Below are 20862 nucleotides of genomic sequence, written 5' to 3' on the forward strand. Positions count from 1 at the left end.
GGCGTCCAATTCTTGTCGTCCTTTTTGACGCACCGGCGTCTGTTTCGGACGCGCGGCGTAAAATTCGGACGAGCAGCGTCAAATTCGAACATGCTGCATCCAATTCGGCAGCCTGGGGCCCCTTTTATAAACGGCGCGTTCTGACGTCAGATGTTTATAAGGATATAATTTACAGTCTCATAGGGAAATGACCAGACTGTAGATTATAAGCAAATAATTACATTTTTAAAAATGATTTCCTTTTTCTTTGTAATAGTAAAACAGTACCTAAACTGTGTTAATCCATATTGGTGGCAATATGGTATATTATTGGATGCTGCATTATGGATGCTTCACACAATACTTTTGCCTCAATATTCAAAAACATTTATAGATATTATAGGGCATGAGTTTTTTTCATCTATCACTTCCATTCATGGCAGCATATAGTAATAGGCTAGCGAGGAATTGCACAGAGCTGATAAGGAGTTGGGACATTACCCACTCCACTTATTGTTGGTTTAAGATCAATAAGTTCGGGTTGCTGAGTGGGCTGGAAAGTAAAATTTTGGAGTAAGGTTGAAAAAAATATGAAAAGCTCCATGCGAGCCAAGCTCTCCCCAACACATATACGTTTTCCTGGAAAAGAAGAATGAAAAAAGAAAGAGTTTCTGTTAGAACAAAGCATAACAACGTCAAGCTGCTTTTTAGAAAATGTACTTTAAAGGGGTGGCTCATCTGTAATTTAAATTTTAGTATGTTATAGTATGGCCACATCTAATCAACTTTTTAATTGGTCTTTGAGTTGGAATTGGTTTAATTGTTAATTTTTTAAATAATTATTTGACTTCTTCTTCTTCTGATTCTTTACAGCTTCCACATGGGGGCCACTGACCAATCTAAAAAAAAAATGCTCTATATGGCTACACATTTATTCACATTGCTAAAAATGCAAACTGGAGAGCTGCTTAGTAAAATGCTAAATAACTCAAAAACCACAAATAACAAAAAATTTAAACAGATGTCAAATTGTCTCAGAATATCACTCTCTCAATCATACTAAAAGTTAATTGAATGGTGAACAACACCTTTAAGAGAAAAATGCAATACAGTTCTATTGGGTCTGTGCCGTCTAGTACAATAGGAGTATAATATTTACAGTTTTGTTTCCCAAAGGCCAAAAGAAAATCAGTTGGCTTGATATATGTAAGTAACTATAGGCCTATGGGGCCAATACCACCATTACAGTCTATAGTTTATCAATACCAATGCTTATAGTCCTTAACAATTTAGTCTTTAGAGCAGGTATTCTTAACCTATAAATTATAGCGCAAATATTTATCCTGCACCTGATCCTGATATGAAAACAGAAATGTTCATGCAGACCTGTCCTACTTTACCTGAGGAGAATGGCATGAAAGCCTCATTGCTCTTAAACTGATTGTTCTCATCCAGAAAATTGTGGGGGTCAAATCTTTGTGGTTCTTTATACTTTGTAGGGTCTGTGTGCACGGAAGTAAGGACTGGGATAACGTTTGTTCCCTAAATGGTACCAAATACAAGGTTTCACACAGTATCCCCAATATCATCCTCTTCACCCTCTCATTATCTTTACCTTACATTCTCATTCTTTCTTTTTGCAACTCCAGACACATAGCCTGCACATGTACCAAAGATATGCATAGATACTCTTCTGAAGCATACTATGAAATGTTTATATAGTTAACCTACCTGACTTTTGACAAGTCCATCTTAACGTCATGCACAATTTATCCTATGCAACTGCTTTCCGCAATTTGCAGAACACCCATGCTCCAACACACAAATCACTAACCATACAGCTTAGTTAACAAAAATGTGCATACCAATGGGCCTGTGTGTAGCCAGCCTTCACACTTTCTAAAAGTATCACAGTTTCTCCTTGTCATATACTACTATATAGTATATACTACAATGTTAAATTATCATCTCTTATTATAGTAACTTGCCCCTGTAAAACTATTTCTACCACTCAAGCTAAACAACCAAGCAAAATGAAGCTCAGATTGACCAATTCACCTTATATATTTCTACCATTTGCTGATTTGTTTTTATACTTCACCTTGGGAAGCTTGTAGCCCCTAAAATAGGTATCCTGTGTGACTGCATGTGGAAGGCTCAAAGGGATGATGCTGGTGAAACGCTGAATCTCATGTATGACAGCATCAGTATAAGGCATCCTGCTGCGATCATCCACTGTTGGAAAGCGGTTCTTTCCAATAACTCTGTGAATTTCCTCTTGAATTTTCTCTGTGAAAATACAAAGAGTACACAAACTGCTTTAATGGTTGTGGACACTGTCTGGTGTGTAGTAAATACTAGCCCAACTATTTCCTTTGTCAATATTTACAAAATATTTCATGACTTTCAGGGATGATTTGTAACCCTCTCTTTGCCCCAGAGTCAGTTCCCCCTCCCCCTCAAAGTTAATATCCAGACTTTACAAGCCTCTCATATGTTCTCAAATCACAACTCTAAGGGGCCTATTTACCATGCTGTGTAAAACAATAGAGAAGTGATGTTGCACAACCAGTCAATTTTATTTGTTTATTTAGGTGCTGAAATCTAATGGCTACTATGAGCAACTTGTTTTCTCCAATGGAAGACTGGAAAGACACCCAATTGCCCACTTTAGTATCAGGAACAGATACATTCATTCAATGTAAATATTTACATAGGGTGTACATCACACCACAAAAGTTACATTTCATAAACTGCCAAGATAACAATGAATGTCACAGAAATAACCAGGCCCTGCCTTCTGGCTTCACATGTGGTAGGAATAACCTCACATTCAAAAGAACTGGCAGACAAATACAAGAGGTTTGATATATGAAGTAGAGTTCCCACTGAGTGACTTTTGATATTAAACAGCTCCTGTTAAATGTAGTTGAAGAACCAACAGTTGCAAACACTGCATCCCTTACACTTATAAAGACATTGACGTTTTATGCCAAGAAAAATATGTTAGCATTAGAATCTCTAGCTGACAGGTTGAGAAGGGACAGTCAGGTTTAGGAACTTCAAGGAACAATTATTTACAAAAAGCAGCCCTATCAGTGAAAAGCGATCAACATGACCTATAGGCAACTTTTAGATTAATAGTTTGCCGATTCGTTTTTGTTTGTCAGTGTCAGTAACACTTTAAATTAACTTGAGGGACAATCCTTTTTAAATACCTGCTTTTCCCTAATATGTCTATGATAGTGGTGCCCCTTCCCCATTATCCACTAATGTTGTTCCTTATCCATAACTAATGTATTGTGTTATAACACTGAACAATAATAAAAATAAGCTTATAACAAGAATTATAAATTATGAATTGAAAACTGTTAAAAAAAAACTTGGTTTGTATGATGCATTTTCAAAACAAATGGAATTGTCGTAGTTTTGAAACACCTGGAATAGAGAAGCTTCCAGAGGTAAAACCTTTTCTCGATGTCCGATACACATTTAGTAACGTTACTTTATTCCCCTCGCCGCCTGTTGCCTATTTATTTCAAGTATTTGCTAAAGGCAAGAAATAAAAACACAGAGATCGTGTGAGGTACAAGTGGTGAATAGATAAAGGTACTATATTAGGTTTTGGTAATGATAATTGTATAAATGCAGTATGTGAGGTGTACAGTGTGTGTAGTAAGTAAGTTATAAAAGTGATGGATTGTAGATATTCATTTTTTTGTTGAGGATAGTGGGCAATATGTTAGGTATAATTTGCACTTGGATAGGTGGCAGTGTGCAGGGTGTTGAGAAACTGGGCAGCATTTGAGGATTAAGTAGTACATGTATAAAAAGTGTTTGAATATGTGTAATACTGTGTCATCAAAAGGCACCATAGGTGGTTTTGTTATGGATTGTTTAAAGGGGTTGTTCACCTTTGAATGATATTCTGTGACAAATTGCAATTGGTTTTCATTTTATTATTATTTGTGGCTTTTTATTTATTTAGATTTATTAGAAGAAGGAAAATAATTCAGAAACATTAAAAAAAAAATAATGAAGATCAATGGAAAAGTTGCTTAGAATTGGCCATTGTATAACACACTAAAAGTTAACTTAAAGGGATACTGTCATAGGATTGAAGTTAATAGCGCTGCTCCAGCAGAATTCTGCACTGAAATCAATTTCTCAAAAGAGCAAACAGATTTTTTTATATTCAATTTTGAAATCTGACATGGGGCTAGACATTTTGTCAATTTCCCAACTGCCCCTGGTCATGTGACTTGTGCCTGCACTTTAGGAGAGAAATGCTTTCTGGCAGGCTGCTGTTTTTCCTTCTCAATGTAACTGAATGAGTCTCAGTGAGACATGGGTTTTTACTATTGAGTGCTGTTCTTAGATCTAGCAGGCAGCTGTTATCTTGTGTTAGGGAGCTGTTATCTGGTTACCTTCCCATTGTTCTTTTGTTTGGCTGCTGGGGGGGAAAATGGAGGAGGGTGATATCATTCCAACTTGCAGTACAGCAGTAAAGAGTGATTGAAGTTTATCAGAGCACAAGTCACATGACTTGGGGCAGCTGGGAAATTGACAATATGTCTAGCCCCATGTCAGATTTCAAAATTGAATATATAAAAATCTGTTTGCTCTTTTGAGAAATGGATTCCAGTGCAGAATTCTGCTGGAGCAGCACTATTAACTGATTCATTTTGAAAAAAATGTTTTTTCCCATGACAGTATCCCTTTAAAGGTGAACCACTCCTTTAACTCTTATCCTGCTGAACCGGCTAGTTAGCATTTCGCAGTTGTCTGTACAGATAATTATCCTCTCTTTTATAATAGCCTACTAATCCATCCCATCAGGTGCATACTTGTTTTCTTTCTGTCACTGTAACTAATTGGAAATGAGTGCCCTTGGGGGATCTTAATTACATTGGCTTGCTAATTATTGCTTCATAAATGAATGATTATGTGTCATATCTTATGTAATGATGCATAATTAGGATTTTGCAAAGTGTGATGTGTGAAATCCAAAAGCCATTAAAGTGTAATGCCTGAAAGACCTTGATATAATACATTCATTCAGTGGTTATAAATTCAAACAAAAATAACTCTCTACTAAGAGTTGCTGGAGTTGTATTTAAACTTTTAGCTTGATGTATATGTTGTGGGACTATAGCTAAAAGGATAGGAAGGCAGGTCAGTATTTCAAGATAAGGTGTACTGTCAACCCCAATCTACAACTGCTTTTACTGTTCTATATACCACCTTGCTCATTTTTTCTTTTGACTGTATAGCTACAGGCTACTGGAGGTTATTCAATTTACTCACCTGTAACATCTGGGTATTTCATTAGTATAAGAATTCCGTATCTCAGAGTGGTGCTGACAGTCTCTGTTCCCCCAAAGAACAAAGTAAGGGTGGTCATAACCAACGTTTCAATGTTGAAGTGACTCAGCGGTTTCCCACTCTCCTAAAATTATAATATCTGGTAACTGTACAAGTATGACTGCATATTAGGGTGCCCATCAACAAAATGAGGTTTTGATTTTATTTTAAACAGTTTACTCACTTTCTGCATCTCTACAAGAAAGCAGTCCATAAGGTCTCTGGGACAGTCTTGCTGAAATGTTTCTTTGTGGCTCTTTAAAATGTCCAGCACAAAGAATTTCATTTTTTCAAAATTTTGGAAAATTCGTTTATGTGGTCCTGGTAAATATTTCATAACCCCTGGGAATATGTTGTAGAACTGCAGTAAGTCAGAATATTTGATGTGTTATCATTAAGTTATTGCATTAGATTTATCTCCTAAAATATTATGATCATCAATTATTTTATTCACAGAGCAAAATAAGGACAGGCTTATATGGTTAAAAGTAGACATTTCACTTTTTATCTTTCCAGGTCTGACATAGTTGCCATTTTCATAAAGGGGCTACCAAGGTATAAATATCTTCTACTTATACAAGAATACATAGATCACGATGAGAAGAAATTATATGCACACATATACCGTTCCCCATTGAGAGCTCAAGAGTTGAAAATTTTCATTTATGAGACTCAGAAGCATCAGGAATCTCTTGTCTCCATAATCAAACCGTTCCCCGAACACAATTGAACAGATGACATTGGAGACTGCACGGCTCAGGAAAAAAGTTGGGTCAAAGGGAGTCTCTGTTGAGATTGGAGTAATGGCAATTCATCAGGGTGTGTAATGGAATAAATGTAACTTTTATCTTTCTATTGAACTAAAGCAAAGTACACAAAGCTTTCAATCTGAATATCATCCCGACTTGCCAAGACCTGCCTATGCATGCCTCAAAACAAGCAGGCACTCAGTGGGAGCCTAATTAGACATGGTAGCTTTGGATGATGACTAACAGACTTGATCTAGGCCTGCATTGGTCATATTTGCCTATCATTCATACAGTCAATTTTTTTAGCAAAGTTTTTTAATCTACCACAGCTAATATGGTTTGTTAATGTGTAATGTTAATAGTAAAAATCTGACTAGTCCTAACTATGGTTTTTTGTGCCTTACCTTATGCCTTCAATTTAACAGAAAGCAAATAGAACAAACCAAGAATGTAACAACCACCAGTGTAGAATTGTTTAATTGATTTATCTGTTATGCAATGTTCAGTACTAATGTATATTGCAGCGCTTATGATGCCTTGTCATACTTACGCTTTGTATGCTTCAACCCCTCCATTAAAAACTGGGCCTCCTCCTTTATTCGTTCCTCCACTCCTCTTTTTCCCATTCCAAAGTTCCTCAATGTGGTTAAAGTAAAACGACGAAGGGTTTTCCATTTCTCCCCGTTAGAGAAGACAAGTCCTAAAAAAATTTAGAGAAAATAGGATCTATTATACAGAAACCTCAGGAATATGGCTATATACCATTTACCAGGGTAATGTACTTTAACAACATTTTCTTCTGTCTTGGCTGATTTGCACCCTCCGAGTTATAAATAGCATTAAACTATTGTAAAGCAAGTTTTGTTTAGTTCTTTAGTAACATTAAGTTGAATACCCCTTGTTGAGCATAACCCAGTTCTCAAGAATTTTGCATACAAGATCCCCTACATGTATCTTTATGATATATTTGACTATATTTGATATATCTGATATTCTGACTCACCACTATGTTATAATCCAGTTATTTCACTTTAGCACTAGTAGAAATCCAAAGTTAATGCTAATGGTAGACATCGTAGGAGTTCTTTCTTGGCTTCATATTTTTAAGGGACATCTGCATGAAAAATGAAAACGGAACAGTTCTGTTCTTTTGGGACAATTGTGTCTGTGTATTCATTGGGGCAAATTTTCTAAAGGGCGAAGTGACTAACGTGGAAGAAAATTTGCTAGCGAAGGAGAATTTGCTAGCGGTACTTCGCTCCCTAATGCCTGGCGAAGATCCGCTCTGGCAAATGGACGTAACTACGCAAATTCACTAAGATGCAGATTTTACTGAACGTTACCTCTTGTGCCAGACTTGCCTTCACCAGCGCAGACCAGGCAAAGTGCAATAGTAGTAGGAGTAGATAGGACTTCCTAAAAAAATAGTTGAAATTTTTTTAAGTCCCAAAAACGCTAGCGTCTTTTCCTTTTTCAAGGTGATAGGCTGAAAAAGAGCGTAATTTTTTTTGGGGTACCCGGCTCCCCCCTATATTTCCTAACATATGGCACATAAACTATGCACTGGGCTCATGTGTAGGGCAATATAACAACTTTATTTTATTTTATTAAGGTTTCCCGGACTTGTGTAGTGTAATATATTTGCTGCAACATATACTGTACGTCCATTCAACTTTCCGCCATATGCAAATTAGGCAACGCTAGCGCAACTTTGCTTCACTTGGTGCAGTAATGCTAGCGCAACTTCGCCAGCGTTCAGCGTCCTGGACACAACTTCTGATTTTAGTGAATTAGCGTTGTCCTTGTGAATCTACACCTGGCGAAGTGTTGCACTGTGACTGAAGCTGTCGCTGGCGAATTTTCGGAGGTTAGTGAATTTGCCCCATTGTCTCTTGATTTTCCATTGTTTGAAACAGGGCAAGCAAAAGAATGATTTTTTTGTAGAAATGTATTAAATTACTTTTTATAAATTACACCAAGATATGTCAACTAAGACTCGGATACTGAGAACCAATTGTTTGTTAAATGTCAATTCTAAACAAGCCTTTGCCATCATGCATTACATAACAGCCTTAATGAATTAAAGGGTTAATAGCACCTGTCTTTTTTATAAAATAAATTTACTGTGATGTCCATGTCTCTTCTTGTGTTACAAGAAATCATTGTATTTTTATTCCCAAGGATATTTCTTTTCAAAACTAATATTTTGATCTGTGGATTTACCTAATATTTGCAGCATGGATTACTGACTCTTTGTGCTTGGGAGGTTTAAAGAAAGGTTTTTTTTATTGCACGCAATCGCACTTATTTCTCTTTATGCAGAATTATGTTTTATAACCGCCTTATCCTTTCCGCACACACTAATGCTTTCATTGTAAGAGTGTGGTTCACTAAAGGGTCATAGAAGTGGATTAGTGGATTGCATATTGAGGAAGAAGAATCTCCGATGTACTTCCTATTTATATTTACATTTTTATCTTCTGAACTGGATGCATACCCAGTAAATTTTAATATAGCGGGGCTCATTTATGAACACTGGGAAAATTTGCACCGGGGCAGTAACCCATAGCAACCAATCAGTGAGTGGCTTTTTTCAGCCTGCTGTCGGTTGAGCAATGAAAGCAAACCTTTGATTGGTTGCTATGGGTTACTGCTCAGGTGCATATTTGCCCAGTGTTTATAAATGAGCCCCAGTGTGTTCTAAGTTTTCTTTTTATTTCTCCTTTCTAAACCCTGTATAGTTGAGAATTCTTACATGGTCTTTTCAGTGCCATTCTTGTTCCACAAAACTTAGTATGTGAAGAGAGTTTGGCAAGTAAGCAAATACAAAACAATTGAGAAAGTTGGTTTGCTCCACATGCATCAATGCTGTTGCACAGTAAGGGGCATATTTATCAAGGGTCGAATTTCAAATAGATAAAACGTTGAAATTCGAATAGGTCGAATAGGTCCGTTTTCAATCGAATAAGTCCGTATTCGGCCAAATAGGTTCTAGGAGGTCCCCCATAGGCTAAAACAGCAATTCGGTAGGTTTTAGATGGCGAATGGTCGAAGTCGAATTTACATGAAAAGTACATGATTAATTTCGATATTTTCAAACTTTTGAATTTTTTTCAAATTCGATTTGAATTTGGACTATTCCCTGGTCAGAGTACACAAAAAAAAACTCGACCAGAGTGGCTTGTTTCTGGGGTGGTTTTGCTTAAGGTGGTGGACCGGTGTTGCAAAAGTGTCTGGGTTGATTGGACATGGTTACACACAACAGTAACATTTCTTACCATTGCCTTTGGTAAATCCATGGACCACTTCAAACTCTCCTCTTCCACTAAAATTGTCAGCTTGTTCCACCAGTGCCTCCTTAACGGCTTTGTATCCATAGAGGACAACATTGGGCCTTGGTCCTAGATAGATGGTGAAGACTGGCCCATACATCTTGCTCAGCTGATTGTCAGTATGTCACAGTCAACAATATTGAGTGTAAAAATTAAATAAAGAGCTTCATAAGGCAACATAGAGATGCAGATTTTGTTAAAGCTTTTCATACTTTAAGATTTAAGGAGGTGTGAGAGAGAGCGAGAGAATTGCAAGACAAAAGGCTCATTTTACAAACACAGTCACTTGTACACGAATGGACACAATCTTTGTGTGTATTTAATGCGATTCAGTAAAGGTGCTTGCACCTAAACACACTACTTGCACTTCCAGGTATTTGTGCCAAGAACAAAGCACAAGCAGTCTGTCTGTGTTATAGCTGCGTATTGATGCAGGAGATGCTGGCAGAACACAAATCCGCAAGCTGCCACAATGACACTGGAATTGGGGTAAAAACATTTATGGGTCCAAAAAATGCCAAATTGCTTTTTGAAATTGCACTTTACACACTGTGACTGTAATCATAAATGAGTCCTGAAGAGTGAGAAAATAAAAAAGAGAAAGAGAGGGAGAAATAGAGAGAAAAAGAAGGTGGCTGAAAGAGCAATACACTATATTATATTTTCCTAAATGAATTATTCCAGCTTGGTGATATCCTTTCCCCTCCCTGTTCTCATGTTCATCTCTTAAATATTTTAGAATGCATTTTCTTAGCACCTGCCTTATACATTTTCTTTTTTACATTTCTTATATATTTTCCCACTTTGATAAATATACAGTATAACTAACACTAGCAATGGCTTCTATATAACATCCTCATACGGTGGTAGCCTTGCTATAGCTCCTGCTATCTGCTAGAATCTTCATTTTACTAGATGGGACAGTGGAAGTTAAAGAACCATTGTAGACAGAGAACATGGCAGCTGTTAAGTGCCAAAATAGAACTCATTTATAAATGGAATAAAATAAGAAACAGAGAAAAGTAAAAGATATACATTTTTTTTTAAATATGTAAAAAGATAGGAAAGGGGGGGTAGACGTACTGGTTATGCATAAAATCATTTTAAGAAGTTGGGTGGAAAGGAAGATTCCTATTTGGAGTGGACATTTTATTAAAAATATTGTGTGGGTCGAGGTACATAGTTTTTTGTTAATTTAGAAAATGATACAGATATCCTCCTAGTAGAGGAATGACTCTCTGTCCCTCTGTCAGTATAATCACTTCCTACACTCTATTTTATACCCAAGAAACCACTGTGGGTTTTACACTTTTAAGGCTCGAGCACTGCTGAGATCCAACACTGAGGTCAAACCTTACTTTAGCACACTGGCCCGTTGCTACAGATTCATAAAAACACTTCCAAAACAGTCTATAATTTCCAGAAGTATTGCAAATAAATAGCCCAAATCTAACCTTAAAGGGGTGGTTCACCTTTAAGTTAACTTTTAGTATGTCTATTCTAAGCAACTTTTCAATTGGTCTTCATGTTTTTTATAATTATTTGCCTTCCCCTTCTTCTGACTGTTCTCAACTTTCAAATGAAAAAAAGCTACAAACTTATTGTTATGTCTGCTTTTTATTACTGATTTTTCAATTTGGGACCTCTCCTTTTCATATTCAAGTCTCTTATTCAAATCAATGCATGGTTGCTAGTGTAACTTGGATCCTAGCAACCAGATTGCTGAAATTGCAAACTGGAGAGCTGCTTGATAAAAAGCTAAATAACTCAAAAGCCACAAATAATAAAAAGTGAAAACAAATTGCAAATTGTCTCAGACTATCAGTCTCTACATCATTCTAAAAGTTAAGTCAAGGTAACTAACCCCTTTAAATGACTTTCCTGCCTTACACAGGTTGTGAACCAAGCAATAGCCCTATATGTCACCTACATATTTAAGGAAGATACTTAATTTTTATAACAAAGCATGCTATAAAATCTATGTTTACAGACCTCAAGTTTACATTGAAAACCTACTTACATCTTCCAGTGACTTGACAAGATCTTTGGTATCCAACTGGTGAAGATTACCCCATATTGGCAAACCCTGAGGACCTGGAGGCAAATTTCCTTTTCTTTTATGAAGCAGATACAGATAGATAATGCAAACGGAAACCAAGGCTAATGTGTAAGCATTGATGCCAAACTTTTCCCAACCTATTATAGAATTCATAAGATACTTTACTAACTGTACCTTGGTGTTAGTGCAATGAAAAGGCAATGTACATATCTAATAATATTAACAAATTAATAAACTGATCAATCTCCAGAGGTATTAATAGTAGTAAGTGTAAATTCTGTGACAATACAGGTCAAGTACAACAGCTTCATAAATCACTTACCATGACCTTATGATTTTTTTTCATTTTTAGTGTGTTAAATTATTCATGACATCTGTTATCAATAAACAACTAGCATTTCTGTTAGAAGACTTCTTGTGAAGTTTTATGAGTAGCGTATTATCCTTAAACCTGATGTCAAGGGGTATAGGTTCTGATCTTGTAAAAATAGTATTATTTAGGCATTTTTGGTTCAAGATCCCTGATCCAATATTTGGTCAAAGTTCCCATTAACTCAAAACAAGGTTACAGATATATGAAACAATGTACTTTGTAGTCATGTTACTATAGTTTCAAGGGGTAATATGACCTAATGTTTAGTTTAATGGGATTAAATTCTGAGAAGGGAATTGTCTAATTTCTCATGCTCTGCTTCTAAATGATGTCTCCAGTGTTTTATTTAGGTACAAAAATACTGTGCCTAGTATCATTAGCAACTGTGGGAAGGCTGGAGCCCCTACCACCTTTGAGACAGTGATAGCTCCAAGGTTCTCCCAAGTAAAGAGTTGCACTTGTGTATGATTTGCACAGGAGCTGGGATGGATGCAACAGTGTTGAGAGCATCTATGCAGAAGGATCACTTTGGAAGCTAAAAGCTTTAATGGAATGTTAATGGACTGTGTCCATTTTTGTGTGACTGCAATTATGGTTATGGTTGTACACGAGCCTTAATATATTTTTCCATATTGAGCATAAAAGCAGCAGCATCTGTACTGCTGTGACAAGGATACAGAATTTCCAGGTATATGTATCTCTTCATCAGATTCAAACTACTTAGTGACAAAGTGTAACTATGTTATAAAAAAGAAGAGCAATGGCATGCATATCAATTTTTTTAATAAAAATAAACTGCTTCACATTGTACACCCAGTAACTCTCGTTACAGCCTGGTATATAAGAATTAAGTGGAAATATTCCTCTTCCCAAACCATAAGTTCTGCTAATTAAGTTTCAGAAATACTCAGCATACATGGCTGCAATACAACAAATGTAGCACCCTTAAACAATTATGGCATATTTGAATAAATTCCAATTACATGTTGCTTTTACTATTTTGCTATTATTATTTCGTTCACAGTTAGCAGTGGGGTAGGAGGCATTTTATGACTGAAAAATTACTGAATTTAGCTCTCGTCTATGGTGATACCACTACAGGTATTGAAACCGTTATCCAGAAAGCTCCAAATTATGGAAAGGCCACCTCCCATAGACTCCATTTTATCCAAACAATCCACATTTTTAAAAAGGATTTCCTTTTTCTCTGTAAAAATAAAACAATACCTTGTACTTGATCCAACCTAAGTTATAATTAATCGTTATTAGAAGCAGAACCCGCATATTGGGTTTATTTCATGTTTACATGATTTTCTAGTAGAATTAAGGTATGAAGATCCAAATTATGGAAAGACCCGTTATCCAGAAAGCCCCAGGTCCTGAGCATTCTGAATAACAGATCCCATGCCTGTACAACATTATGCCACTAAAAACTACACAATATGTAAAGAAGTATTGATTAAATATTGATTAAATTCTTCTGACCTGTAGCCAAAACAGAAGACATTTTGGGACTCTCAGCCGCTGGATCTGGGGCTCTCAGTGTCAATGATGAGCATCTCCCTCATTATAAATGAGGTGCCCTCTATTACTGAAGAGGGTGTAACACATCGCTTCCAATCCAAACACTTTAGATACCACCCACAGAATAAATAGCAAATAGTAATTCTACACCACGTCTTAGTTTCAGCGAAAAACAATCCATGAAATGCAGGATTTACAGTCCGCACTGTAATTATGCACATTCTGTGTTCATTTCTACCAGGACACTGCTTTGTCACGAACATCACTGGAATAAAAAGAACTAGAGGCTATTCTTCTGGATACTTGGCTATATAGTACTGCATCAGAGTTTATAAAAATGAAAGCTGTTTCCTTGTCTGTGCTTTCTGTTTCAGCAGCTTGGAATCAGCTGAATGATTGATTGAATGATTTGAATGTGAAACAAAATCTAGTGCAATATTGTTAATATTCAGTGCAATTACCAGCTATGCCAACCTCCTGATGGGTTAATGGGAGAACCAAAGAAAGAAGAAAGCAAATGGCACACACAGCGTGTTCAAGCAGGGAAACCCTTGCGTATATTTATTTGCACACGATGCAACGTTTCGGGTAAGGGGACCTTCCCCAAAACGTTGCATCGTGTGCAAATAAATATACGCAAGGGTTTCCCTGCTTGAACACGCTGTGTGTGCCATTTGCTTTCTTCTTTCGTTATATGAGGAGGGTGCCGATCCTTCCAAGCAATTGAGCACCTGGCGGATCTTTAGAAGGCCTGGGTGTGCGAGTTTGCCATACTTTCTTTAATGGGAGAACCAGCAAATCCTTCCTAAACTGGGCACGAGTCTCGTCCTCTGGCATCATTTTGTAGATTATATTTTATTCATATGGCAGGGCCCACAGTCAGACTTACTCAAATTTGTAGAAACCCTGAACCAAAATGATTTTAACTTGGAGTTTTCACAACATTTTAATTCTGATTACATAAGTTTTTTAGATGTAGAAATATATCTGAAAAAAAGGGGAAATTCATTTTACAACATTTTTTAAAGAAGTAGATGTCTGCAATTATGTTTTAGCCAGCAGCAACCACCAGTCCAACATGGATAAATAATATACCCTTGGGCCAACTATGCCGCATAAAAAAGAATTGCCGACCTCCTCTTCCAGGTCACAGACCCTGACAACTCACTACAACATATTGACACGGAGCTACAACTGTTTGGCACGCTAAGCAATTTTAAATTAAACACCGCAAAATTGTGTAGGGACCTTAAGGGTTAATTTCTCCTTTAGTCAGAGCCTCATGGTATATACAGGGTTTCCTAAGGGGCAGAGCCCTTGTGATTGGTGCAGCATGGCTGATCCCAAAGGCAGCCACAAGGTGTCGCTGTGCAACAATATAAAAGGAGATGCCATGTGCTAAATCAGCCATTACAGATTACAGTTGTACAGTTTTGCTGCTGAACCTTGTTTCACTGTGGAGATAGTGAATCCTATCCAGCAAAATGTAGACAAAAGGGAGTTCGATAAGCCTGCCAAGGCTGGGCAGAATCCTCCAGTGCCTGAAAGCTCAACCAAGGAGGGTTTGGAGTTTGGATTTCTGGATTCTCATGTTCATTGTTGAGAGCTGCAGTTCAGCAATGGATGTCGGGAGAGCTCACGCTATAGACAGTGTTGGGGGCAAATACCGGAGGGATTCAAGCCATGTTATGTGCTCAACTTGGAGAGTCTGGAGCCTATAAAGGGATCATCGCTGTGGATCTCTGTCAGCTCTGTGTGAAACTACCCTGCTGTGTGACTCCTTTGGGTGAGTGTTACCTCAGGGAAGAGGTAGGAAAGGATAAGGATAAGGATCCAGCAATCTCCTGTTTGGAGAAACAGGCTGTTTGTGTGCCTGCCATGTGGGAGCAAATACTTTCCATTGGGAAAGGTATTTGGGCAGGTAGCGCTACCTAGGACTGGTACTCTTTTAGGGACAAGGGATGGAGACTCTTGGGCTGCCAAAATGGAGTTGCGGGACTTTTCCTGGCAGGGAATTACCAGGACTGGACTGCTACAGGTTCCTAGGGTAGTGAGTCATGCTTTGCATGCATTTACGAATGCTACAGTTTACTTCCCCTTTAAAATTGCACTTCTTTGTATAAAGTTTATATTTTTATATAATAAAGTGTGTGATTGATTTGTTTCCTAATAGGACTATCCTCAGATGTATTCCCGGGAACCCATTAGGTGGAGGCACTGCCAGAGAGGAGTTTCCCAGTACCTTTCAATCGTGGGCTACAATTGTTTACTCTCAACCTAACCTTCCCCAGTGACTAAATAAGTCAGCTTTCAAAGAAATATAAATATAACTGGACAAAAGACGCTATTACATATCTGGGAGTGGAGATCACTAAGAACTACACTGACTGGATACAAAACAACCTGACAAAGCTATTAAGGCAGATAGCCGCAGACCTAACCAAATGGAACAAGAAACCAATCTCTTGGATGGGTAGGATAAATGACCATAGAAAAAGCAAGAGGAGGACGGGCACTTCCAAACCTTGAATAGTACTACCAAGCCGCCATTCTGAAAAGGATATTAGATTGGTCCCACCATGCTGACACCAAAAAAATATATTTCTTGGAACAACAAGCATCTTATACATATCATATTCACCTGCCCTGGATTGACCTAATACACAGAGGTATCAAATACCGAGACCACCCCACGCTTGCCTCTACTATAGGACTGTGGGACAACACCAGGACTAAATATAAGTTGTACAAACACCCATCCCCACTGCTACCAATAATAAATAACCCAGCTTTCCCACCTGGAATGGGTAACACGAGATTCCATAAATGGCTGATTTATGATAATCTACAATTGACTCATTTTCTTGACGATGGGAGACTCATCTACAAAGAAAAGCTGGGCCAAAACAGACAACTATCCACCACAGATCTAAACGCACTATCCCAAATACAACACTATTACCACAGTCTAGTACTAGCGCAAGCATTTAGCCGACCACTACTCCCATTCAAGGCCATTTGCTCCACAGCCAAACCCCCTACAAGGACTCTATCCACACTATACAAAACCCTACAAACACCAATGTTTGTGACCTGGAAGAACCACAGGTGAGCACCATAATCTGTATGCTGATGGGCAGTTCCATATGCTGTTGGATAAAAGAAACCAATTACAGAATACTCACAAGGTGGTACCTTACCCCGAACAGACTTTATAAGATTTGGCCCGGCAACCACAGACAGATGCTGGAGATGCCACCAGGCAGAGGGGACACTATTGAACATATTTTGGAAATGTCCCAAAATTCGATCATTGTGGCAACAAGACAGAGACATTATAGAAAGAGTAGTCAAATACACAATTCCAGACGACCCGGCCTACACATTATTATTCAATTTGAATAAACCAATATCTCACTTCCTGTTGACCATAGAACCTCAGCTACTAAATGCAGATAAACTGCTGATACCTGCAAAATGGAAACAGGAACAGTCCCCCAAGATCCAAGAGTGGATAAACAAAATAAATGAATTATATAGATTCAAAGAACTCTCAACAACAACACCAGCACAGACTACAAAATTTACAGCTAAGTGTATATTCTGGGTACAGAGAATCAGACGAATATAAGACTCTAACAACTACAGAATAAAAGAGACAAAACAACTCCCATCCAGCCTCCATACTTCTTTCATATCCCCTCTCTTTTCAATTCTTTTTACTACTTTCTACTCCCTATCTCTCTACCTCACCCTTTCTACCTCCTCATACTAACCACCCTTCATCCCCTATATTATTCAGCCCACCAACTGAAGAATGCAAAATCCAATGGGATGTCACATAGAACAACAAAAGGTGTATATTGAATAAAGGAGATAGACAGGGAAACACCTTGATTAACAAAAAAATGTCAATCAACTATAAATAGAAAACATTCTGGAATAATCCACATGCGTAAGGTCTAGAAAAAAAATGTTCGGTTAGAGTTTTATGGAAAGAGCGCTAGCTCTAGGATCTAACTGTATAATTGTTAAATTATATCAACTTAATAAGGAACCAAGTGCTTAACCCTGTCGAATTTGCACATGTAAGATGTGACATTTAACCATCATCCCGTTTGTTCTTTCTGTACCCATTCTTTTTTTAATATCAAAATAAAAGAAACATTAAATTGAAAAAAAAAAAAAATTGCTCTGAACCAGAAGAAATGGATAAACAAATAGAATTTGTTACAAACAGATTTGAGAAAAGGGGATACAAAAAGGAGTGTATAAAAAAAATCAATTGAAAAGGCTACAGGAATAAAAAGAGAGGACTTAAAGGAGAACTAGCACATAAGGAGACTGGTAAAGATAATAGGTGCACTTTTATCACTACAAATGCACCTGGAGCCCATGAAATTAAAAGAATTATCTCCAGTCATTGGAGTATTATTAAATCTGACAAACTGCTGAAGGATAGCATTCCAAAATAACCTGAAGTAGTGTTTAGAAGAGCAAAAAACAGCAGCTGGTCCATAGTTATATTCCAACCAAGTTGATAGAACCAAAAAAAGAGAAAAATGAATGGAAAGGTTTTTTTTCCCTGTGCACTCTGCAAAGCATGCAAGTATGCAGTGAAAAGAAAATCATTTATAGCAAATGCAGTACACAGGGAATATAATATTGAATTCTGAATAAAGTGCACATCAGAAAATGTAATTTACTACTTAGAACAGTGATCCCCAACCAGTAGCTCGTGATCAACATGCTGCTCCATGCAATCCCTTGGATGTTGCTCTCAGTGGCCTTAAATCAGGTGCTTATTTTTAAATTCCAGGCTTGGAGGCAAGTTTTGGTTGCATAAAAACCAGATGTACTGCCAAACAGAGCCTCTTGTAGGCTGCCAGTCCACATAGGGGCTATCAATAGCCATTAACAGGCCTTATTTGGCATCACTCAGAAACTTCAAGTTTCATGCTTGTGTTGCTCCCCAACGCTTTCTACATCTGAATGTTGCTCACGGATGAAAAAAGTTGGGGACCCCTGACTTAGAATGTCCTTGCGGACTCCAGTATGTAGGGAAAACAAACAGGAAGTTAAGGGAGAAAATAAATGAACATGTAAGGAATTTTAAGCCTGGAGTAACCCTCAGTGACTAAAATTTTGGGGTATTGAAACTATTGGTAAAAACTGGAGAGGGGGTGCAAATGGATAAACGATATGCAGACTTTTATTCCCCTAGGTTTAAATATTGATATTAATTTGAGAGCTTTTTTATAGGATATTTTAGGCTGCTTTTAGGATTGCTATACAGTTCTATTTGTATAAGTATTTATGTATTGTATTTATTTACTCATTGATTGAAAGTGAACTTGCACTCTAAAGGCAAATCTAGTACTTTTGTAGTATAAACAGTCTTTTTAACCTGGTGTCTATATGGAGTTTATGGGGGAGGGGTTACCAGATCACTGAATGGACTTGCAAAAGAAATGTGAAGTGTAACCATGGCAATATAAGGAAATTAGCAGGGAAAGGAAATCCACCTCTGAAGAAGCTGACCATAGCGAAACGCGTCAGGTGTGACATCACTTCTGGTCTCAGCAGTGAGTGTATGTACAGGTGGAACATACGGGAGAAAGAGATGCCGGCAGAACCCATCTCTTTGTATTGCAAAGGTTCCCCTCCATGATCTGCACTATAAGACTGGATTGTTTGATATGCGCTCAGAAGTCTGACTTATGTATGTGCAACAAGTTTTAAAACCTTAAAAAAAATAATAATAAAAATTACACTATGGGCGCTGTCCCTGCTTTTTAATGTCGTTACAGAAAAAGGAATACCCTGGAGATGATATTGATATGCTGTTTTGAAATCAGGAATCTTGTAAGTTGCCAATCCCACCAGAGAGTGGAGAAGCCTCGTGCTGATTTTTACTGATTGAAGAAAACACCATTGCACCTTATTTTAATTCATTTTACCCTTTAAAGCAAGCACTAAAAGTACTTAATTATAATTTTATTTTGGAGATAGCACCTTGTAGAAATCACTATAGCACACGTAACAATTCTGTGCATAGACTTTCTATGGTTCAAGACACACACAGATTAGTATTGTAACACTTTGGTGATTGCACTGAATATTAACAATATTTCACTAGGATCTGTTATTTGTTTTTTCCATAGCCTGTGGCACTGATCTATAATTGTACCTTGACTTCTTAAATATAAGCAGTTCCAAATATCAATCATATTTGCTGTTTGTTAACCTGTGAATGGAATTTAGGCAGCTCCAATCTGTATATTCTTGTATTTTCTTGGAGTAGGAATTTTAAAAATCTATCTTCAGGATTGCTGGCATTTAATCTTCAGCTTCATTCTGTCACATTTACTCTTTTGGTCCTTTCTTTTCCTCATATACCTTGTTTCAACCACAAAACTTTTTTATTGCTTTCATCCTGGACAAGACCACTGGTGTGTTGTTTGGGATATTTCAGTCAACACTGTATTTAATTAGAAGAAAAAGATAGAAAGTACCCTGTATATTCCTAGATAAATAATTATAAAGCCTTAAGGTTGCACTTAACTTGTGAAATCAATTCATTAACTTGCAACCCTTCAAATCAATTTTAAATGAATTGTTCTATAATGAACGCCAAATCAATGTAAACAAAATCGATTCTATTACATAAATTATATGATAATTCAATAAATAATAAAGTGCTAAGTGCCTAGTAATGAGTTATTATCTCCATTGATTAATTCACCATTGTATTCCTTGAAAGTTATTAGAAACTAAATAAGAGAAAGTGATTCCTTAATAGATAAAAAAACAAGGAGAATTGATCTATCCTTGGTATTGATATTTAATAAATATAAAGTGTCAGGTGCCTCAATTGATTAATTCAAAATTCCTATAATTCATTAAAATATGCCATACGAATGAAAATAGATGATCAGATAAAAAAGGGTAATTAATTTCCTGGAGCGCTTGAATTCATTGAAATAGATGGAAGAAAGAAATTATAGATGGTGGAGCTGTCCCAAGATCCCTGTCTCAATTTTTTCTATCTCAGGGACACCACAAAGTAAAGGCAGTCAAAGTATACTGGACTGTAGTCGTAATATTATTTTAAGCTGTCTGATGGAGAGCTATATAAACGATAAGACTACAATTCCAGCAACGTTTAGAAATGTTGTTAAGAAAAGGAGAAAGGGTAATGAATTCCAATGCCCCCCAAAAATAAGAGAAGATCCCTTAGGTACTTCACCAGATTGCCCCAAGTGACCCCAAGTGGGATCAATGAAAATAATTTATATACTGCTTCTGGTGAAGTACCTTAGGGGTCTTCTTAACAACATTTCTAAAGGTTGCTGGAATTGTAGTCTTATCGTTTAGATAGCTCTCCATCAGACAGCTTAAAAGAATGAAAACTATGGCAGGGTACTATGTTTTAGTCTGCACAACAACAAAGGAGATTATATAGGCCACCTGGGCAGATTG

The 20862-nt window shown here is 37.1% G+C and overlaps 1 protein-coding gene across 1 annotated transcript; it reads right to left on the reverse strand.

The window, feature by feature from the left end:
- Positions 1-398: 398 nt before the first annotated feature.
- On the reverse strand, positions 399-13432 carry cyp2a6.13.L (cytochrome P450 family 2 subfamily A member 6 gene 13 [provisional] L homeolog). The gene is made up of 10 exons (XM_018230247.2): positions 13342-13432; positions 11445-11620; positions 9371-9533; positions 6643-6792; positions 5969-6129; positions 5528-5704; positions 5287-5428; positions 2081-2268; positions 1380-1521; positions 399-618 (listed from the first exon to the last, which is right to left on the reverse strand). The coding sequence occupies exons 1-10, from the start codon at positions 13361-13363 to the stop codon at positions 437-439; spliced, it is 1503 nt and encodes a 500-aa protein (XP_018085736.1). The 5' UTR covers positions 13364-13432; the 3' UTR covers positions 399-436.
- Positions 13433-20862: the final 7430 nt, after the last annotated feature.

This window comes from Xenopus laevis, chromosome 8L (assembly GCF_017654675.1).
Source record: "Xenopus laevis strain J_2021 chromosome 8L, Xenopus_laevis_v10.1, whole genome shotgun sequence".
Taxonomy (NCBI): Eukaryota; Metazoa; Chordata; class Amphibia; order Anura; family Pipidae; genus Xenopus; species Xenopus laevis.